This window comes from Brugia malayi, assembly GCF_000002995.4.
Source record: "Brugia malayi strain FR3 genome assembly, contig: Bm_v4_Chr1_scaffold_001, whole genome shotgun sequence".
NCBI lineage: Eukaryota > Metazoa > Nematoda > Chromadorea > Rhabditida > Onchocercidae > Brugia > Brugia malayi.
The window spans coordinates 12,647,001-12,670,406 of NW_025062475.1; the positions used below are offsets into that span (position 1 = coordinate 12,647,001).

The 23,406-nt window shown below is 34.1% G+C and overlaps 4 protein-coding genes across 6 annotated transcripts; 2 read left to right on the forward strand and 2 right to left on the reverse strand.

Moving 5' to 3' along the window:
* Positions 1-5,024: 5,024 nt before the first annotated feature.
* Bma-dhhc-4 (Zinc finger DHHC domain containing protein 2, putative) lies at positions 5,025-7,715 on the forward strand (the record flags this gene model as incomplete). 2 transcript variants are annotated; one of them, XM_043077680.1, is made up of 9 exons in its annotated part: positions 5,025-5,148; positions 5,439-5,560; positions 5,742-5,865; positions 6,220-6,298; positions 6,392-6,536; positions 6,646-6,784; positions 7,052-7,178; positions 7,298-7,368; positions 7,610-7,626. In XM_043077680.1, the coding sequence occupies 9 exons, from the start codon at positions 5,025-5,027 to the stop codon at positions 7,624-7,626; spliced, it is 948 nt and encodes a 315-aa protein (XP_042933614.1). The 2 variants fall into 2 exon arrangements, with proteins under 2 accessions (XP_042933614.1, XP_042933613.1); XM_043077679.1 differs by lacking the exon at positions 7,298-7,368 and having other exon boundaries at positions 7,610-7,715.
* Positions 7,716-8,385: 670 nt separating this feature from the next.
* On the reverse strand, positions 8,386-10,753 carry Bma-exos-9 (3 exoribonuclease family, domain 2 containing protein; the record flags this gene model as incomplete). Its single annotated transcript, XM_043077681.1, has 10 exons — positions 8,386-8,454; positions 8,675-8,794; positions 8,903-9,056; positions 9,135-9,223; positions 9,335-9,464; positions 9,565-9,647; positions 9,773-9,910; positions 10,033-10,255; positions 10,383-10,477; positions 10,688-10,753. The coding sequence occupies 10 exons, from the start codon at positions 10,751-10,753 to the stop codon at positions 8,386-8,388; spliced, it is 1,167 nt and encodes a 388-aa protein (XP_042933615.1).
* A 421-nt stretch (positions 10,754-11,174) lies between these two features.
* Positions 11,175-12,369, reverse strand: Bma-pfd-5 (conserved hypothetical coiled-coil protein; the record flags this gene model as incomplete). 2 transcript variants are annotated; one of them, XM_043077682.1, is made up of 4 exons in its annotated part: positions 11,175-11,303; positions 11,561-11,700; positions 11,825-11,933; positions 12,253-12,369. In XM_043077682.1, 4 exons carry the CDS (start codon positions 12,367-12,369, stop codon positions 11,175-11,177), a joined length of 495 nt encoding a protein of 164 aa, XP_042933616.1. The 2 variants fall into 2 exon arrangements, with proteins under 2 accessions (XP_042933616.1, XP_042933617.1); XM_043077683.1 differs by lacking the exon at positions 11,825-11,933 and having other exon boundaries at positions 11,202-11,303; positions 12,234-12,369.
* An 854-nt stretch (positions 12,370-13,223) lies between these two features.
* On the forward strand, positions 13,224-21,801 carry Bma-rbc-2 (nuclear localization signal binding protein, putative; the record flags this gene model as incomplete). The annotated part of the gene is made up of 26 exons (XM_043077684.1): positions 13,224-13,344; positions 13,460-13,586; positions 13,722-13,833; positions 13,976-14,144; positions 14,712-14,779; positions 14,975-15,091; positions 15,361-15,500; positions 15,583-15,679; positions 15,861-16,067; positions 16,144-16,276; positions 16,363-16,580; positions 16,656-16,851; positions 17,318-17,469; positions 17,619-17,769; positions 17,877-18,158; positions 18,402-18,591; positions 18,792-18,953; positions 19,139-19,407; positions 19,636-19,748; positions 19,888-20,093; positions 20,203-20,320; positions 20,574-20,720; positions 20,809-20,890; positions 21,028-21,128; positions 21,369-21,491; positions 21,628-21,801. The coding sequence occupies 26 exons, from the start codon at positions 13,224-13,226 to the stop codon at positions 21,799-21,801; spliced, it is 3,975 nt and encodes a 1,324-aa protein (XP_042933618.1).
* Positions 21,802-23,406: the final 1,605 nt, after the last annotated feature.

Genomic DNA, 23,406 nt, shown 5'->3' on the forward strand with positions numbered 1-23,406 from the left:
AAAAAATGAATACTTTTTTGTTCCGTTCCACAGACACATTGTAAGAAGGAATTTACCTTTTCTACATTTATCTCTATGAGACAATATGACCCCTTTGATTCACTTCAACTGCTGCTTATTAACGAGGACTTTATGGCTATAACAAACGTATTTCTCGACTGAGATGCAATACAGCAAACGTTCATGTTAAATCTAATAAGAGAGAAGCAAGGATCAAAGTAAGCTCAAATTCAAGCTAACTCAGCAAATATTTGATGAAAAAGTATCGCTGAGTCGAGATAAGTTGTAAAGAAGCATTCTATAATAACAACAATGTGTTAAAACTAAACTCATTGCTCACAAATTTGTTTGATGGAAGAGATTAAATGCTTGAAAAGTGGAACTATGAATTGATTTGATCAGAATTGCCAATGTGTTTGTTTGTTTTTTTTTTTTTTTTTTTGTTTTTATGAGCTTTAAATTATGTTTGTTGAAGTTAATTATCATATTCCCTAATGCTAATTAGATTAAAAAAAAAAAAAAACTACAACAAATGAATTTAATTCGTTTTCCTTTCTACATTCATAAATGAAAAAACTAGTTCTCGATAAATTAATTTTAGATAAAAGATTACAGTTTCTTTCATATAATTGTTCCTGAAATCCAAAAAAAAAGTTGATGACTTTTTTAGCTGCAATTTGATTTAAATAAAAATGAACCGGATCGTTTTTGTAGATAGCTTTTTCAACAGTAAGCAAAATGTTTCCTCTCTTCAGACAATTTTCTTCTTCCAGCTTTTTAACTAAATTCCCGTGAAGATCTCTAAAATTTGACATTCAAATAAATGATTCCGTTCAAATGACCTATCAAAATGCAATTTCGCCTAATCACACAGAGTTTCATTTTAAAAAATGTTCAAGAAGAGTTGTGAATAGGAATGCAGAGAATCAAGTAAGTTGTTAATTCGTCAGCATTTCTGAATAATTTTAAAAAATTCATTAAGGCTAGTAGAATTATGCAAAACCTTGAAAATTCTGAATGGAATGAAAGTCATTGAACTAGAAGGTGAAATATTCTCCTACTATTATGATTAAAAAAATTTTTGATCATTGTTCAATTGACAGAATGAAATTTATTTGTGCACATTTGATACAAAATGAAAACGAAAATCGAAGTAGGAGAACAAACATTTCTTAATGCAAATCTAATTTGCATATAATCCATTTTTGCTGAATATAATAATAACCTACTAAAAGTGTGACAAATAGCTTTTCCCTTTGCTTCAATGTGAAATGTGTCAAATCGATGCTTCCATGTGTCGCAAAATAAGAGAGAAATTTCGAAGGAAGGTGCGCACTTTTGCATCTCAGAATGCATCGATCTTCAACCATTACAATTACTGAGACAGGAGCGCAATTAAAGTGCGCCTCTAAAATGTCTATCTGCGACAATCGGTTTATTCTTGCAATTAGGTAGATCACTCACTGAACACTTCATGTATACTTGATGATCCGTAGGACAACATCAGAGTGTGAAGTGGTTCATTTGAACTAGATCAGGTTAACTGAACTGGATTGGAAGAAAGGGAATAGTATTCCGGAATGAAATTGAATAGGTTATGACACACCTGATTTGTTTTACACCTGGCCAAGTCTTTCTAAGCATTGTACACAAGTAGTCAAAGACAGTAACTTCGAAGTATATATTGTCAATTGATTATAATGTCAAAAGTGATCAAAGAAAGTCAATAATCGAAAATGGCTGCAAGCGCTGTGCGAGATAAGTAATGCTGGATAGGGAGCAGTGCCCAAGTCTGTTTGGGCCCAGTTTGAGTAGAGGCTCTGATTCTTCCTCGGTTCTGGCTGCAACCCGTACCATTACCTCGTCGTCCCGTCATCAACCGCCCATTTATCGGTTTTTTTCATCACCAGCTCACGGCTACCGCTAAATGCAGTGTTAAATGTATCATCGGGCCAAGTTGTGCACGAGAAAGCCAATATGAGCCTCATTTGTACTTCATTCCTTCGTTTGCAGTATCACTTGAGTACACGGAACCACGTCGTTCCTCACGTCTTGAAATTAAAGTCAAATATGTGTAGTATTGCAGAAGAGTGGCGCTACCGTCACCTGTGACATTTATTGTGTCATTTCTAGAAAATGACCTATATTATATCATTTATTCATATATACTTAAAGCATTTAGTTAGGGTTAATTTCAGGACTATTTAAGTGGGACTATACTTTCATCTAGAAATTTTACACTCAAATAATTCTAACCATGGGTAAATGGAGATCAAAACACATTTCCCGGTCTACCGATGATTACAATTGGCAACTCTGAGCGATAGATAAAAACTTTCATAATCTTTCTTCAACTTTTCAGTGTTATGACAAGAAAGATTGAGGGAAGAATCCTATCAGTAATATGTAATCAAAAGCTTTTTAATTAATCTGATCAATGAATTGACATTCACCGAATTGAAGTCGAAAGAAAATTTTTTAATGTTTCCAATCGGCAATTTATCATTATTTTAGGAAAAAATATCATCATTTCGAGAAATTATGAAATTTCAAGAATAAATTAATAGATTCAGGATATTGATTGATACTGCTGACTATTGGTTAGTCTTCCTTCTCATATATGATAAGCACAAAAATAGAACGATGTTTGTCTCGGTTTTCCGGTTTTTCCCTTAGATCATCACACCATATCATCTGATCTGAATGTTTCTGTCTCAAATATTTCACTTTTATCTGCTTTGTGATATATTAGCTATTTCAACAGTTAATACTACAAAGTGCACATATTCATGCACAAGTATGCCAATAAATTAAATAACAGAATTTAATTTTTCGAAAATGTGCTCTTCACAACCAGTTTTGTGCTACTGCAGCCATCTGCACAAGAAGCCTTAATCCATTCTGCTGGCGGAACTTGTCAATGACTATTATTTCCGCCAGTTTTCTCATTTATCAACAGCAATCGATCTTTTCCCATCTTTTATTCATTCCATGGAAAATATTTACGTTGCACAAATAACAAAATTTTCTCCATCTCTTTTAGCAAATTTTCCTCAAAGACTCTTTGAGAACTAACGTAATAGAAGGAAATAGAAGTGCAAATGATAAAATATCCCTTTTTTTTTTTTTTTTTTTCCCACCTACTCTGCAAAAATATCTTGTTAATATCTTAAAATATAAAAAATTTAAAGATGTAGAGAAATATTTTTAAAATATGTCTTCTTTAAGAACAACCGAATTCGTCTAGGATACTTGATAATATTAATGATCTTGTTCTACTACTAAATCAGTGTGACCCCTTCACCTTACTACGCTTATCTTTCATCTTTCAGAGCACCGTGCTACAGCTTTGCTATCAAACCACTTTCACACTATTCCCTTCTTGGATGGGCAGTTGATTGCTTTGCAAGGAAACATAGACAGATAAGGTACTATGGATAACATCCAACTTTAGTAATACCTTTTCAAAATTTCTAAAAATTTGGGGGAGGTGGAGTTGACCTTGTCACACCATTTCACAATAGCACCATGCCTTATCCAACATGAATATTCAATTTGTCCTTAACCTCTCTCTCTCATCGTTTCATAAATTTGAGAATGGACGAGAAAGGTATTAATGAAAGAACTGTCCACAGATTCAGAAAGAGCTATCATTCATATTTAAAACCAATGCCATCACTCCGTTTACATACTAACCGCACCTTAACTCATTTAATACTAGTACATATCGATACGTTGAGGTAATTAATTACATAAATTAAATCTTGCAAAGTTCAACGTTTTCAATCATCTAAAACAATGGTTCATTAGAAGTGAAACTTTAGGTATTACATCTAGCTGAATAACTTTCTTCAGTTCAACTTACTGAAATAAATTCTAGCCTCTGTAACATGTATGAGGCACATCTCATCTGTCCATAATGTTGACAAAACGAAGCTGAAGGCTAATTTGACCAATACAGAGAATTAACTTGCAGTGAAGATGTCGTCATTCGAGTAATGCTTTAGACCATGCTAAGAGTATCATCTCAGATGCACAATATTTCGAGGTGTCATAAACTGTCCCAGATAATAAACAAAGAAAGAAGAGAATTTATGCAGCTAACAATTTAAGACTCATTTTATGACTTACTCTAAAAATACATAAGCATATATAAGTATAATTCATGCTTACAAGCAACCGTTTTAAGGTTCTTTAATGCGCTTAAAATTCCAGTGCTTTCTTCCTTCTCCGTTCCTTCGGGTTTACTATAAAAGTAAATTCATCTACTGTTAGCAGACGACACGTAAGCATCTCACCACGTTGCGTAAAGATCCAACGGCACTCCGCAACACAAGAAGACACTGAAATGAACCGTTAGCCGGTTCAAACAAGTCGATCTACTCGTCCGTATCAGTTGGGATAACTTTGTTTCAGAGATGGCCGCGATATATTCAAGCTTCATTTCCGGAAACTTTCCATTTCCGTCTTATGGATTTGTGATTTTTCGGGTGATAATGTTTGATGGGAGTAATCATGTATATTTAATTATAGATTTCATTATTTACTGATTCCTCACATTACTATTTCTTACAGTCCTATAATTCAGTTTTTTTTCTTCAGATTAAAAAGTTTTTAATATCCGAAAGTGCCAGTGGTGAAGGAAATGGTCAGTTGCTAAAGTTAGTTTAGTTTATTTCGTTTTATTGTTGATACTTCAGAAGACTTAAAATAGTTCTTTTTTCGGTTTATAAATGCTATATTAAACCGGAGCAATGGAACTATTGGATTATAATCTCGATCGAGTATCATCATCACCATATCACTTCTGTTAGATATTTTCGTCCTCACTGTGTACTTCTCTCACTTCAAGAAAGATCAATTAATTAAAATAGAAAAAAAGTTAATTGTTCTTGTCATATTTCATAATTGTCATTACGGGAGGAAGAGGAGGCGGCAGAGTTGCAGTGTATGGTATGTCTTATATCAGATTCTATAACTACAATATCATTGCTCACTTTTGCCACTTCAACATGATTGCAGAAATGATTTGCTCTAATAATGTTTGTTTACGCTATATTATTTCCTTTATACGTTGGTTACCGGTAATTTTCATTCTTGCTTTGCTTTGTTGGGCATACTTTGCATACGTCGTACAGTTATGTTTCTGTAAGTTTCCTTCATTATTTGTAAACTATAGCTCGATTTTAAAATTTAATATTTGGCAGAGCAGCTATGGATGCAGAAGGAAAAGCTTCAATCTGGTTTTACATCACTTTAAACTCTGCTTCTTAATAAGTACCACTTTAAGCAAAACTCGTTCATCTCTTGTTAAATTCTTTTGAAATGGGAATTGTAGGTTGAAGGAAACGAAAAAAAAAAGACATGTTTACGTTTTTGTTCTTAGTTTGGAATTGAATAGTGTATCACACGTACCATTATATTTTTATTGCGTTCAGTTACGGTAGAAGGAACTTTCGAACGTTCTGTGTATCTCTTTGTCTTTCATTTACTGTTGTTTATGTTTCTTTGGTCATACTATGTAACGATTTTTCGACCAGTTGGCCGACCACCCAAAATGGTATTATTTTGTTACATAATGGATTTGTGTTTATGCTGTGGAGTTCCAGAATTTGGTGATGATTATGTGAGATAACTCAAGATTGAATATTAGTTGTTCCGTTACATTGAAATTGATGATATTTCTTCATACTTAATAAATAAGTAAAAATTTTTCTCTTCGGAAGCATCGTACTTTGCAGTTTTATGTTGATTCACAAACGCGACAAGATCTCTCTAGTTTGGAGGAATCTGAATGCAGAGAAATCTTAGAACGTTACGTAAGGCAACATCAGATTCCAGTGGATAACCGTAATGGTGATGGGAGTATGATTTTTTTTTTCTTTTAAATTCAGCTTTCATTCAATGAATTGATTTTTCTTTTCCATTACTTATGCCTGTGGATGGTTTTATATGCAATTACTGAAACTATATGTATAGTTTCAGTAATTGATGTGCGGAATGATACTATTAAGTAAAGCGATGTCTAACTTCTTAGGTCTCATGAGGTCTCTTCGAAATCTGTATGTACTACCATGCGAAAGAATGCATAATTAACTTTATGGTTTTTATGCTAAATTATTTTGGCCTCATAGCAGAACTGTTTTTGTTTTTTCTTTTTAGAGAATATTTCAAAACTTTGCACAAAATTTGTCTTGCATATTTTGGCACAAACTTCAGGCATACGCTACTGTTACAAATGTAATTGCATCAAACCTGATCGATGCCACCATTGCTCTGTTTGTGGTCACTGCGTTTTGTAAGTTTTACATTATATTTCATGAATTGCAGTTATCAAACCTTTTAAATCATAATTATTATAGCAAAGAAGTTATGGTAATTACACTTTCAGGAAGTTTGATCATCACTGCCCGTGGGTGAATACGTGTATCAATTATTTCAATTATAAATTTTTCCTTCAATTTCTGTTTTACGGTCTCATTTTGTGCCTTTGGGGTATACTTACAGATTTGCAATATTTCATTGCATTCTGGAAAGTAAGTTTTGCTTCAGAATATCAAGAATATCAAGACAACAAAATTTTTGGAAATGATGTAGAGAACGACCAAACAGTTCTCCATAATTACATTCTTTCACTGATTGTAGAACGCTTTACGACTAGGTGCTGGTTTTAGCCGCTTCCACATCGTTTTTCTCTTTTTTGTGGCTGGAATGTTCGCGGCTTCTATTACCTGTCTCTTCGTATATCACGTATATTTGACGGCTCGAAATCAATCTACAATTGGTCAGTTATGAGTTTCGTTCCCGCCAATTCTTAACGTCTTCTTTGTATATATTTCTAAATCATGATACTTTTCTACAGGTTTTGGTCGTATCTGCTTGTCTTCGTTACTGCAGTAGATTCATGCTCAAAAGTACTTATAATCGAGTAAAGAGATCATTTGCAGAATGTTTCTTTTATTCAAAGCAGTTAATAGTAATTGCAGATTAAGTTGTTGGAATTATTATATCCAGTTATGGAATTATTTGAATTTTTACATTATCTTTACAGAATCATTTCGACCTCCTGTATTCATTTATGGTATTGATAAAAATGGCTTTAATCTTGGCATACGACGCAATTTCAAACAAGTTTTTGGTGACACATACCTTTTCTGGTTCCTACCTATATTTTCATCGTAAGTATTATTTCCATATCGTCATTTAGTGGATTGTGTCTTGCAAAATTTTAAACATCTTTGCCGTCAACAACTTAGTGCATTTCTTTCCACGAACAGTGATGTTAGTTGAACTTCAGTTGCGGTGATGGCGTACAATACCCGGTGGGTTCTAGGGCAAGGCAACAATCGCACAGTCTGCATTGCACGGGTAAGGTTTATAACAAATAGCCACGGTGACATACGCCATATCTCCGATTAAATGTAGGATTGCGTTCGACTTTTCACATATTGTTGCTCCGCGGCCACTATTTTGATTGGGTAAAAAGTGTTGCTATGTTTTGATGCCTAATATGATTCATTTTATATGTCCCTTCTTGCGTACCTGTTATGCTCTCTGCCGCTGAATTCATTTTGCAATGAGTTGGGAAATAAAACTTCGTTGTTTTAAGGAATGGAAGTGGTATAACTTTTCATCAAAAATACTTTCGAGCTGAACGGAAAAAGCTTCTACTTCCGGATTCAAATGATGATGACGATATAGTACGTGAAATATAAAAAACTGTTCCTCGTAGCAACCGAATTCGATGCCTCATTTCACATTCCTCACATCACTTTTACGAGGAAGAATTAGAAAGAAGGATGCGCCACACTTTGTTGTGTACTGCAACAAATATTACCTCCTGTCTTTTTTTTTCGAAGATATTACAATGCTTCACTTTAGTTATGCTATTGATAATTTGAAAAAGGAATTTCATGATATCATTCCTGTCGTTCTTTGTATAAATGCCTCTTAATCAAATCAAAATCATCTCACCAACGATCATTTGTTATAATATTAATATTGCATGGGCACAACAGTTATGAATGTTGCATGCTTAGAATTTCAGAGCTTATTCTTTAGTTTTTATTTCTGCAGTAAATTTTCACTGCAGTTTGCTCTGCAATGATCAGAGCATTAAACCTATTTTAAAGTTTACTTATGCTTCACATTAGTAAGGCATGACATAGTGATAAACTTGCTATCTCTTTAAGAAGTCTTCTATTGCCTCACTGCCGCTAAATTATTTCTATATTTCTTGAAGCAATTATTTATTTTGTGCATGTTGTTTGTAATAGATTCTTTACAATCTTTACAACTTCACTGTTTTTATATAGGTTGATTTCTGTTCAATAAAGGAAGTGGAATTGCTTTTTGACCAATCATTCAGATATTCCAAATTCTTCTTCAATGCCTTGTAAAAGCTCGTCCACTTCTTCCAGATCTTGTAGATTCTTTTGAATTTTCTGAAAACAACTTTATACTAGTGCATTTGTGAACTACGCAGACGGAACTTGAAGAGGCCGGGAACTCGCAAACCCGGACTTCATCTTTTTTAAGTGCGTTAAAATAACTTCTGTAGTGATGAAAGAAAAGACAGTTTTAAAAGGATAAAAATGGTGATTAAATTAGCACCGCAAAGAAGCATCCAAACCAAGAAAATGTAAGTAAAAATGTTTAAACACCCAAACTTTACATTTTCCTGTTCCTTTGATTCCTTTAAGAAGGTGATACTTTGAACTTGTTCCATAAGTTGGGCATCTTCATTTTTTTGTTTTGCCATTCTATTGCTGCTACCAATCTGCATCTGGTTATCCTGAAGTCGGTAAATTTCAGTATTGAATAAGTCTTGGATTTACTTAATATCTTCTGGATTCCTCTTACATAAACTGTTACTTGTTATGTTTAGAAGGTCTCAACTTACATCAATAGTAACGATCTCTTCTATGTTGGGAATACTTTCCAATGCATCAATTTTCACTGCGGGGGCAATAAGTTCATTTGCTTCGCACTGATGCGATGTTAGCACATTTAAGCTTATAAGTTCGCTAAATCCATTTATCTGCTGCCTATTCGACCTAAAAAATTTCCATTACACTCTCAATATATATTAAGTAAGCATCAACCAAGAATATTATATAAGATGCAGGAGAGACCTTTTCAAGTTATCATCAGTGATAACCGAATATATCAGCTCTGATACATCAACAGCTCGTTGTATTGCTCGATCAACACATTGCACAATCTGTAACTTATTTAAAAATCTATTTAAGTTTGTACTGTTCAACTTGGGTTTTTATTAGCACTAATTAACCACGTTGAGACAAGAATCAGCTAGTGAACGATATTGACTTACCAACTGTTCACTAAGCAGAAGCTTTCCTGATTGATGCAATGCGCAAATTTCATGTCTTTTATTTGTAGCTACAATAAGCGACCCTCCTAGACACTGCTCTTCTTTATCAGTTGGATCAATTATATTTTGGCTGAAATGAATTACAACAAGAGAAACAGAAACGAAATAAGGGGAACAGAAAGTAATCTACAAGGAAGTTAAAACCAACTTAAATAGTTAAGGATGCTTACCCGTCTGAAGTGATTCCAAATGTTACACAAATAGGAATGTGATAGATATTGAGCGGTATAGGTATTTTCTCGTCATTACTGTGCTGAAAATAGCAGAATAAATCTTTTTATCATTTCTCTTTCATATTTCAAAGTGCGGGAAAAACAAGACAGTTTGCGATGTTTTTATTAAAAACGTTAATCCGTATGATAAGAAATAGATAGTTACAATGATGATGGAATCAGGAAGCACAGAGACGTCAGGCCTTCGAAAATGGGCAAGAGCAGTTGAGGATGCGATGCATGCACAGTCCACTAACGACCCATCTGAAGCCAATACATGAACATCAATGCGTATCTGCCAGACCTAAAAATAGACATGATCCAAGAAAAATGTACTGTCAAAACAATTTCACATTATCCATTGTTCTGTAAAAATCTTAACACACAATTTCAGTATGTCAAAAAATGCACTAAACAGCTAAGTACCTGCTTAAATGTCCTTAAGCATAGCGATTCGAGATCAACGACACCGCAGTCACGGTATAACAATTCAAGAATCCGCATTAGCTCAAGGCCTTTTGAGTTGAGACGGCCATCTTCATAGTCAGGAGAAGCCATGGGTGACATATCCACCTGCACTTCAATCGTACCCATATTACCTCTAGTGGTTGAAGGTTCTACAAGTGAGCAACTCACCTGTGCTGAAACTCTAGAAAAAAAAAATACTAGTAAATTTACTAACAAAACTGTTGTTACAATATATCCGAGAAGCCTCTTTGTAGATGATGTCACTCTCTCCATTATTATCTTTAGCATGTTTAGATGAACGAGCTTACTTCGTCTCCCCAAGCATAACAAGACAACTGCCAAGCTCAGAGCCAACAATAACTTTCACTTCTCGAAATTCATCACATTTACGCCCATCGACTCGCTGTAATCAAAGGCAGAGTCAAAACTTCACGCAAACGCTAACGTATCATCCAATATTCTTTAAATCATCACTATGTTGTGTTCTTATGGAAATTTGTTTATACAGTACATTTATTCATGCCAATGTTTCATATAAATGGATTTCAGCTGAAAGGAACATTTACCTCTAATGATAACCATTGAATCGTTATCAACAATCTCTAAGACTTACCACATTTTGTTTAAATGAGTTCAGAAAGAACGCCCTCTCACAATTCGAAAGCAGTTCAACCCGCATCCAAAATATAATTGACTCTATTGGATATTTATACCTGAAGCTTTCATTTTCATTTGTTTCTCGCATTAATATCAAATAATTCCGGAATCGCAGCAACAAAATTTTTGTTTCCACATAACTGATAACAAAGCATCAATTGTTGTTGTTAATATCTAGGAATTATTCAGTGTATGTCTATAGAAGAAAAAGGTATTTCGACATTACATTTAAAGCAACACACGGTAAGGTGATCAGATGACTTATATTTATTGAATAACTGCAGAACGAGATAAAAAGCCAGGAACAATAGATAAAAACAAATTACCTGTGAAATGTTTATATATACAAAAGAACCACTGATCTCAACTACACCAGTGATTGAAGATTCAAATTTTTATTGATGAGGCTAAATACAAAAATGGCATAAAAACACGACACACTTTTATTTTTTAGTATTCACATTATTCATTTGAACCTGAGAACAATACACATTTATTTTCTTCTGCAAATTGTCGACAATAGCATTTCTAGCTCGATATTTCTCGGGTAATACTCCCTCTATCACTTCCATCTAAATTAAAATTAAAAAACTCTGATAGTACATTCTCCGCACCTTTAGCTAACATAGTTCTAGAAATAACAAAAGCGGAAATTTGGAATTGCGCGTACAACAGAAAATCCAAATTCTAAGCAGTTGCACAGTAGTTCGCTGCATCTCTTCAGTAGCGTTAAGTTTCTGAGATATATGAATGGAACGTTACTTTCCTACAATCTTCGTGACGAACTACTGAGAAAACAAAAGACATTCTCAAACTCATAAAAATTTACCTGCTTCTTCAAGAAACCTTGCTTCCGGCGGAAGAAATCCACCGCCTTTTCTGTGTCCATTTCCACAAAATATCCTGTACCTATTTCAATCAAATGATTCTTTGGATCAACTACTTTTGCAGGAATATACATCTGAAAATCTCAAAGCTATGGCATTACACTGAAGATCGGCATTTGCACTCAAGAAGGATATGATCAAAATGTAACAAAAAATTGGGAATGTTTATATCAGACATCATTAAGGTTATGGAAATGAAAAAATACTTGCCGACTCTGTTAATGGCACCAAAATTTCTCCATCACTAGGAACTTTTGCTGCATTTATCACTGATTCTTCGCTTGCGATAAACTTCGACTCGAAAATCTTCAGTCCCTAAAATCAATATAAATAAAATTGCATGCCAAATCGCAAAATTACCTCAGAGTTACAAGAAAGCATCGACCATTAATTAATTCTAATAATGATTTCCGATGTGAATAAGATGTCAGCTGCTATCAAATAAGCGTCACCTATCACCACTATTTTGAAATAATAAGAGAATTTTCTTCTTTCCCAATATTATCGAAACTTACCTATTCAAAACATTTCTGCATAAGTTGAGAGTAATGAAGATATGTTATAACACGGTATGCAATATAGAAGTATTCGTTACGCCTAATTAAGAAATGAAGCAAAATATCAAAGTAGCAACCTTTAAAGATTCGGTGAGGAAAGCAATTTCCTGATCAAGTTGTCGCTGAAAATGAGTAAGCTGATCGACACCTAAATCAGCAATTGCAATAGCTTGTTTCTCATTGGATACTTCCATCTCTGCAAACCAAGGAAAACTAAATCTTAATAAAATCTGTAAAATGGAAAATCTTAATAAAAACCTAAAATAAGATTTGCTAGCAAAGCCACAATTGTATGCTAATTCTTAAAATAACTCTTTCTAATTACCAGTTCCAATATTAAAAGTTTATAACTCCGCAGCTCAACCAACTAAACCCTTAAATCGTTCAGTGAATGATCCGATCCAAATAATAAAAACCTAAAATAAATTTAAAATTTTTTTCAGTATATATGGAAATTAGGGATGTTGAAACACTCTCGCTCCCTGTTGCCAGCATTTTCTGAAACTATTTCGCATTTCTCTCAATCTCCAATCTCTCACTCCTTCTTGCACGATACTTCTCCACATTTCATTCATGTCCGAGACACACACACACACACATATACACACATACACACACACACACACACACACACACACACACACACACACACACACACACATACGCACACGGTAGGGAATCGAATTGTCCCCACCGCTTTTATTCACGTTTCTCGGAAGTTCCTCGACACGGACGTGTCGCATGGTCGTTACATGCGACAAACCTTGCTATCCGGGAAGGATTATTGGGTTTGCTCGTTGTGCACGTGGTTAGCAATGCTAGGAGGAAAGATGGGAGAGGCCTGTGTCACGCACACCGTTAATTCTACTGCAGCACACGCTGCAGATTCAGTCGACGTGACGTTACATGCTTTGCGTTGCATATACATACTGGGTAGACGGCAATATTTGGTAGCTTAACGTATATATTTATTATATTTGATGTGCCACACTTATCATCTGCACAGATGTACAAATTGAAAAAGATAAACAAACTCCATTCCAGAATCATGACAGTAACGCCACCACAGTCAGGTTTGGCAGTTGCAGTTGCTCTTTGGGGTAAAAAGCCGCCGGAACATCGAATTAACTGCTTGCAGTGTTTTAAAGATGGCGCAGTTATTATTACAGGTAAAAGTAGTGAATAAATTTAATCAACAGTACATCATCAGTCAGAGTTGTAAATATTCAGATGGACCACCCTGACTGTCTGAAAATTAGTAATGCGGAAACATGCACATTTCAGGAGCTAATGATGGTACCTTAATATTATGGGAAAAGTATGACGGGAATTTGCAGGCCCAGATGATGTTACTTGGACATGAAGCTCCGATTACAGCTATATCAGCAACAGATACTACACGAAATTTGACGTAATATTTTTAAAGACTTTGTTGGAAAATGAAAGAGCCTTTTTCGCCTTAAAATCAATGCATGATTCGCCTTGTGTTATCTTTTTTTAAAAAATATTTAGGATCTATTCTGCATAATGCAGTAATCATTTTCAGGAGATTCGTGAGTGCTTCTGCAGATGGTCAGTTGACGTTGTGGGATAGCGCAGATGGGCGTAGCATTGATAGTACCTTCATGGCTCATGTGCATCGACAAATTGTTCCCTATGTAAGTTAGTATTTCTTCGAGAATTTTTAAGTTAGAGCTTTCTTCAGTTCCTCATCCTGAGCCGATCATTCTTTCTTTAAGCTGAAGATCTTTTCCATTTATCTAATAGTGTAACTGCAGACATTATGTCTAGATATTTCAGCGTACAACCAATGGTTCGCTCAGTTTATGCGGGTTGTATTGCATAGGAGATTACGCAGAAGTGGTGGTGATTGATCCACAGGACATGAATATACTTTTTACTCTGAATTCACGAGTAGAGCCAGATTGGATAGCTGCATTTACTTTCGTCAGTCATTCAAACAAACAAGGTATGAATGTTTTCAAAATATACCACTTCATTCAGTGAGGATTATTCCAGCTTTCAAAGCATTGCTTTCTCTGTGTTGTAAGGTGTGATCATTCATCAGAGAGCGCTATACGAACTATACACTACTTATTTTATAGAATTATCTACTTCGTATCCCTACTAAATCCATGCTTATTTAATTAGAATTATTAGTGTAAAAATGACAATGTTATTCAGAAAGTTCGTTAAAATTCTTTGGAAAGTTCTAAAAGATACTCGATAAGCCACTCTATCCATGAATGCTATCCTTTTGTTCTAAGGTTTAGCTGTTTTCATGATCACTTTGTAATGAAATAAAAGCGTAGAGCGAGTTTTATGATTTTGTTGTAAAATTCTTACTAAATTAATACCAAAAGAAAACTACTGATGGCTAATTTCAAATGCAGACAGAGGGTATGTTGCTCTAATTTTATGCACTAGATGGATAATCCATGATTTTTTCTCATGACTGAGTAACAGGAGGAATGTTGAGCAATAAAGGACATCAATTGCATTCATAACAGCATTTTTCCAATTTAATTCATTTTAGATGCAATACTAGGTGTGACGACATGTGGCATGATGAAAGTTTGGTTACTGCTCGACTTAGATAAAAGGGTTGGCTTACTAACCTTTAATTACCAGTATAAAAAAAAATTATTAAGTTGAGGTTCATTGTATAAATCATTTGTCCTTGCAAAGTCTTGAGTTGTGACCATCTGGTTTGAAAATCTCTTTATTAGTTGAAAATCTTCCCACTTTTGTATTTAACTAATAAAAACTGCACTTAATCCAGCGAATAGACAATTGCAGGAACTGCCTATTTATGAAACAGAATCGAGAAACATTGAGATGAATGAAGTTTGTTCTATGTCTTGGCATCCATCTGCACCTCTCATATTTCTGGTATTTAATTCTGGTTCATGGCAGGTGCGTTATTACAGTATTTGATTTGAAATGAAAGAAGTAATATGAGTGGCGAAATCCAATCAAAGATATTACTACACGAGATGAGCAACAATGCTGAAGGAGCAGCAACAGATATTTTTTTAGGTAAATCGGAAAGGTTATGTCGTGTTGGTAGATAGGGTTAGAAGATCTTCGTTATTGACATATTATTTCAATATTTCTTTCAGTTCTCCATCTTCACTATATTATTTGTTTGTAATTTATATAGTCGCACTCATATAATTTTTTAGATATTTCAATTGGCTGATCTTAATCGTTTGGTAGTTTATTTTTCGGAAGAGCATATTTGTGACGGGAAATTATTATCTGGTGAGCGATCTGCAATAGCTTATGCAGATGGCTCCATATATATCTATCAGCTTCCTCACTCGTAAGTTTTCCGTTGATAACAAAGTTATGACATCATGTATGAAATTACTAGATAATCTCAAATTTGTTTTTCTTTGATTTAGGTTGCTTCTTTGTGGTAGTGATAAAGAAAGTAAAATGGAAAAACTTAACGACCCATTACTGCTGATGATTTTGCAAAACAAATCAACTAATAATCTGGTTGGTGATCTTTTTTCAAACGATCAATAAATATGTTATGAAGTACTTTGAATATAAATTATAAATTTGCATAACTACCTACAAATTCCATCCTTTTTTTGTTTGTTGATATGACCACGCTATAATGCATTAAACTTATGATTTTGATTTTTATTGATAAATTTTTTAAAAATATTTTCAGCGATCTGCATATATAGTATTTTGCATCTCGGCTCATCTTATATGCCGAGCTGATATTGAGAGCAATATAGCTGTATGGGAATTTAATGAAGTTTTACCACTACAATCGGAACATAAAGTGGTATTCGAACAGCCGAAGCTAGAAACAAACATGAAATGCCAGTGGAATAGCTTGAAAAATTCACCACCATCCATATATGATAATGAAGTATGCGAAGCTACAAATTATTACTAATTTTGGTAATGGCGAACGTATAATAACTTGCTAAGCTGCTATGGTTTAGGATGGTTGTGAAGTTACAGCTACTAAATATATTAGTAGCCAAGGACGGCTTCTTATTGGACGTGGCGATGGGACTATAATCCTTATGTACGGTTGCGATGCTATTTCAAAACAACTGTTGACCAAAAGTGAAGGTTACCATTTTCTACTATTTATTAAATAAAGTGTTCTTTATATTTTGGAAATATTCAATTTCACTGACAATAAAACTATGTTATAGAGCTTAATTATCGGCATTTATACGGCCATACTGCTGCTATAACGTGCTTTCTGTATCCACATGAAGAACATTCGCGATATGACCAGCAGATATTGCTATCTGGATCCAGCGATTTTTCTGTCATAACATGGAATTTAAATACTGGCTCAAGATTGTACCGATTTTGTGCCCAAGGTGGTCCAATTCTGCGTATGCTTATTCCTCCGGAAACATGCAATGTATGTTCTGAGCTTTTTGCATGTTTATATGTTTTATAGCATGGAAATTCATACATTTCCAAGCCAATATTTCAGCCAAGAATTCTCCATACGATTTGTTCAATAGCTGGAGATAATTCAGCTGCGCTTTTATCTCTAAAAGAAAATAAATGCCTTCTCTTGGCAAGCCGACAGTTATTTGCAATAGTGGAGGTAAAATGGCGACCGCTGGATAATTTCCTGCTTTTAAAATGCGAAGATGAAACAGTTTATGTGTGGCAGATGGATACCGGTGTGTTTCATATCTTGTTGTTAGATGAGAACGATACTGACTGTTGATTTAGGTTGTCTGCAGTACCTCATCCCATCCTTGATTATCTTGTATTTTACTTGTTCTGTTACAAAAGGTTTTCTTTTGCATAAATGTAAAAACTCATCAGAAGAGGTTGTATTTATTAAAAGACTAAGTCTGCAATAAGTATGAGTTCTAGGTTTACATATGTTTCTATTAACGAGCATACAAATAAACCACAGTGAATTTTCTATTATTGGGTGTGAGAATAAATCACTGCGAATCTTTTTTTTTTTTTTTCAATAATTTTTTCACTAAATAATAGCATCCAAAAAGTTGTAAATGTAAGCATTAAAAAAGTTATGGTTATGTGTACTTTAATATTTTTATGGGATACATATATTTTTTTTTCAGCCAAATATTTCTAAATATTAGGTTAAATAAGTATTGTTTCACTACCTTTCAGGAAGTTTGGAAAGAGTTGTTAATGGACAAATATCGGAAGAAATTCTGGCGGCGTGCAATGAACAAATTGGCGTAGCGGAGATAGATGATGAAGCTGGCGCTTCTCAAGCCATCCAAATGCTTCGTGCTTTGAAAAACAAGAACATACTTGTGGTATATTTCCTTTCAGCTTCAAGATTTGACTTAATTTATGAAACATAATACCAAATTAATTTATCTAAAGCATTCAGGTAGTTGTGATTATGAATTTGTTAATGTTAGGTTTTTTTCAGCAAGATTTATGTTCAATACAAGAATTTCAGATGAAACAAATTGCAACTGGCAATCGGGATGGAAAGGTTACAAATACAGCTGAGAAAGTTCTCGAGCTGCCACCCCCAATGAACATTCAAGCTATGACTAAAGCATCTAGTTCACCACATCTTGTATTTTTCAACGTTGATTCTTTGATCGGTATTTTTTTTTTCCACATCTTTAATTTTACAACAAATTTTACCATCATATATTAAATTTTCAATCTTTTATCAATATGTATGTGCTATAACTAATTATAATTTCAGCCGGCCTCCTAGTACTTGAGAATGAACTGTCATCAGGTGAGAGTATAGAAAATAAGTCGCTGTCGACAATACTGATGGGTAAACAACAGCCAGATTCTCGTACATCAGTACCAAAAATTGCATGGCAGACAGGATCCAATCTTTATTTGGATGTTACAAAGCTCTGTATGAGCTTATTGTACGCCTGGAATCTTGATGCTGATTTGGATGAAATTTGCTTGAAAAAATTGCGCCTTGTAAAACCTTCAGTACCGTTAAGTTTTGGTGTTGAATCGCGACAGGGTTTGTTATTTTATTTTGTTTGAAATTGTTATGATCTTTTGATTATTTTAGAATATACTCTTTATCATCTGTTCAAATGCTAAATTCCACATCTTGCTAGTTAAGAGATTATGAAGCAGTGTTCCACTCCCACACTTCTGTATGTTTCATTTTATCATTCAGAATGATTGTCTGTTCTACATTTAAACTCGATATACATTTATTTACCTATTATTATTCATTTTAGCAGATTATTCATTTCAGGACATCTAGTGGTATACATGCCTACAGGGAAATTGAATAATGGCACTTCATTTGATAATTTTGCAAGTGTTGTTCGATGGACAACCGGTAGTTCTTTAACAACAGCGCATCTATTATCCGTTATTGCTCTCGCGAATACTTTGATGTCATTACATGGCGCTTCTTTTGCTAAGAGGGATATTCTTATGAGGTTACCAACAATCATTCTAAATTTCATTTTTTTCTGCTCCTAATGAAGGTATTTTCTAGTGTTGATAGTACTCCAGTTATTTTGCTTAATGTGAAATTATAATCAAAATTATATCATTTCGAATTTCGATTTAGAAAGAATTTTATTGTCAGTTTATATTAATATGTTTGACTACTGATTTTTGTTCCTGTGATTTTCAGAAATTCTTCATTACGTTCTTCTGGTACCGAGTCTCATGAGAACGATTTGCAACTGAAACAAGGCTGGTCATTAATTGCTGCGCTACACTGTTGTCTGTTGCCCGATCTAATCAAACCGAAGAATATATATTGTCCACCCAGAATAGAATTACTAGCAAAAAGGTATTTTTTCTGTTTTTGTAGTTTTGTTCCTTCGAACTTCATTTAGAATCTTATACTTAAGATATCTTTGGTAATTGTTTAAGACATCCCTATTAACTACTGAAATTATATATGCTCTGTAAAAAGAAAATTAAGCTATCAATAATATTTTATGAACTAACTTGGCTGTCACTGATGAATTTCAGGTGGCAAGACCGTTGTCTAGAAGTGAGAATGGCCGCTCAGGCTCTGCTGACTAGAGAATTAACTCGCCTAAGTGTCAATGGTCGAAAACGTTTAGTAGAATCATGGTCTGCCTTTCTTCCAACCCTCCTGGATCCTACTCTCTCAATTTTTGGTAATCGAGCTTTAATAGCATCTATGAATACAGCTCTTGGAACGGCCAATGCTCCTCAACCACCTCCAATTCCTTATCGCAAGGGCGAAAAAGCTCTCCCAGATCCAACTGTCAATGGTGAGATTAATTTAAATGAGAAATGTCAAGTTTTCCACATTGAATTGCCAACAGTCATTTCAACAAATTACTATTTTGTGTTGATATTATTCGTTCTTTTGAATTAAATTTTTTAATTGTTTTCTTATGCTTTCTATAGTCTTTAATTGCTTATAACTGATCAAACTTTGTAAGAAAAAGATTTCAATCATGCCGTATTAACAAATGTTGATGTGTCATCATTTTCAGTAGATGTTAGATTGTCAAAAGAAGCTGGTGTACATCAAATTCGACGAAATCAAGCAACATCATTAATATTGCTTGGCGTGATCGGTTCCGAGTTTCCGGACGAAATGAGTAAGGTTAGTTTTAAAGATGATCCGTCTATAATAAGATTTCTGATGAGAAGTGTCATTATTATCACTAATAAGCTTCGTGTATAGGATATTATCATTAATAAGATTGATAACAATTGAAGATCATTTGTTTTTGAATTTATAGTTGGATATTTCACGAGCTACTGCACAATCCCTATTAGAACTTCTTATTGCTCCACCAACAACACTATTACCATATCATTCACCACTTCGTCGTGCCGCCGTAGATTTGATCGGACGAGGCTTCAGTGTCTGGCAGCCTCATTTGGATATCACTAAGCTTTTGCTGATCCTTTTGGAATTGGCTACTAGCACCGATAAGCAACCTGTGTAACTCTTTGTTATTAATCTATTATGATACACTAATATTTCTTTGCTTCTTATTTGCTGCATAAGTATGAATACAATTCTGACTGAATCGAATTCAGAGAATTTGCAGAGAAACTACAGCAGCTATTTTAACTCCATCAGCGGATGTTTGTCATACAGCGCGTCATGCATTAAGTTTAATTGCTACATCGCGGCCACCGGCAGTAATCACGGCATTAAGTAAAGAAGTTGGTTATGTCACTGACACGAAAAATTTCTTCGTATTAATTAATTTTGTTATTTATAGTAATTTATTTACCTAATAATGATAATAATTCACTTATATTATTGGTTATTATATTGTTATTATTATTTTATCTTTAAATTATTGCTGATGTTAAAAGCTTCTTAAGCAGTTATAATGCTATTATACGTTTAACGCCTCAATGAAATATTCTTTATGTTGTATTTTTATTGCTTTCATTGTATGTTGTGTTTCAGGTAGCCCGTTATAATAGTGTTGCACAGCACCAAACTATTCAGCATTCGACTAGCAGTCCACTGTTAAAATGCCGAACAGAGGTGCTGAGGATCATGGAATTACTCTCGGAAAAGGAATACACGAACGTGGCGGATTTGATGATCCCGGTATATATATATTCGAATTACAGCTGTGATATTGAATATATTGAAGTTTTCTATTTTGGCTTTTCTTGCTTATAAGTAACGGTTTTAGGTGGGTGATATACTTGTTCACTGTTTAGATGCTTCGTTGCTTAAGCATAAATCACTGTCAGAAATTTTTCCACCAATTACAAGGTATGCTTTCTTCGTGATCACATTTGTTAATTTCTATGGTTTATACACTTCTATGCACTATTTATAGGGTCTTTTCTGGACTATGTTAAAACATTAACAAACTAAAAAAAGACAATAATCGTTCTTTTTTTTTTTTGGTTTTACATGGTTGCATACTGTCCGAATACTCGGCGCATCGCGTTTGGTGGGCGAAATGGCACGGTAGTCGTTCATGAATTAAGAGCTGCCAAGGCACAGGTTTGCTTTTTTTTTTCTTTTTTTTTTTTTTTCTGACACATAAGCCTACTCCAGTTGAATAAATTACATCTCCTTTATATTAAAAAGATTAGCAAATTTTGGCAGAGGTTTTCGAAAAAAGAGATTTTGATAGTAGGATGATTCATGTTTGATATGGAATAGAACTCTTTCAATTGATATGATATTAGCATATCATAAAAGATATGATATTAGCTACTTATAGATGTTAATAAATTTCAGACACTGCAGGCGCATAAGGGTGCTGTTACAGCAGTGGCATTTTCGGAAGATGGAAAATTTCTAGCAACTTATGGGGCAGAAGAAGCTAAATTATCATTTTGGCAAACGTCACAGACATTCCTAGTCAGTCTTTTCTCTTTAATAAGGTAGAGCTTAGGAAACAACTCATTGTTTGTTTATTGGACACAAAATAAAAGTATTCTAAAATTTTACAAACTCATACATTATCTGCTAGCTTCAATTGCACAGGTGCTTACAGGGCATGGGTCAGAGTCAATTGAAATGTGTCAAGTCACATTCAGCACCTGGAATTTTCCCAGTTCTCTCTCCTAGTGGCACGATTCAACCCTTCAAAGCTCGTTTAGTATGGATCTCTCTTAAATCGGTCACTTTGATGCTTCCAAATAGCAAAGAGTTTAGGTTCGCTTTCTAGAAGTAATACTTTGGAAGCATTTTTTTAAATGTGATTTGGTTTCCAAGTGAGATTGTCATTTTGAAATTTAAGGTTTTTTTTTTTTGGACATGATTGCTATATTTTCGACTTATGATTTTTGTCCAAAGGTATTTTGCGGAAATTTGCTACGTATAGGAAAAGCTAGAAGTGTCTTAGATGTTTTTTAAAATGACCAATTCTATTAACTTGGTTGTATATTATCTAAATGCAGTTCTTGTTCATTCATTCATACTTTTAAACATACTCTTGTACATAGATGTTATTGTGTCCTCGTTTTAGGAAGTGTTAATTAAATCTATTGCCAGTTCGATAAGTATGTAGTAATGGTAGGATGATTGTATAGCTGATATCTGCTATCACGTATGGACCTGAAATAAACGTATATGGTATAGTGTCGCATACGTGTCACAAGACACCATCTAAATGCATGCATTCTAGTCGTAAGCAACATCCTATTCTGCTTTTTAATTTGTACTTGGTTAATGGTTATTCGGTAGGTTAATGCTAAGCATTTACTCATCTGCATTACGGTTGACCTTGCTTGACAGCAGTATTCATTTGTGAGCGATTCAGATTTGGAAATTTCTATTAATCATTTCACTTGTTCAAAAAAACTAACCTTTTATCAAATAATTAACTCCAGTTCAATACATTCATTCAGGTTCATATTTATTATACTGGTCACAACTGAATTATTTTCTTCCAAGCATACTCTGTGATCTGTTTACTTTTCATTAGTAGCTAATGAATGAGTGCACTGCACATTGTCGTCATATTATGTGCAAATGTGGTCTTTGTGTGTTATTGCTCTAGTATTTCTATTGTAATAGATAGATCATAACAGAGTTGTTAAAGCTAATAAACATAGTTGAATTGAGGAAGAAGTTTGTCTTCTCGAACCTATTCAGAAAGAAAGTGCTTTTGACAGATAGCAAAATGGCTGAGTCAAAGTGGGATCAAGGTGATCACTAACGACATCAGTTAAAGTTATTAATGAATTATACTCTCAGAAATCTTTGGTTTTAGGATAGCATAAGTCACTTTACAAAAATACCAGGAAGAATTGCGCTTTTGCATTCCTACTAAATTAACTAGGGATCTGAGTTACTGAACTGTCCTGTTTGGACATAACCATGTATTGGCGATCCTTGGATACGTAGTGAAAGAGTATATGCCGTTCATCTGTCTACCACACCTAAATCTAATTCATTATGATTGTCTTTTATGGCCAAGTAAACGAACGATTTATTAATCACAGCGATGAGCAAAAGTATTTCTAGAATGAACAAGAAATGATTGACATGTAAGAATAATAAATAACAGTATAAACTTATAATAGCATACAAATCGAGTGAATAAAGAAGGTACACATATGTAGTATGTGTAACTCATTTGTACTAGGCAGTAGTACTCATGCAACTATTCAAATCAAAACTTTGCTACACGCTTCATTAAAAATTATTGACATCCCCATCCTACTTCCGATACTTAAAAAAAAAAAAAAAACATTTTAAAAGTTATACATTAAGAACAAAAATGTGTGTGTGTGTATGTGTCTGCTAAGCCACTGCAGTCAATGCTACG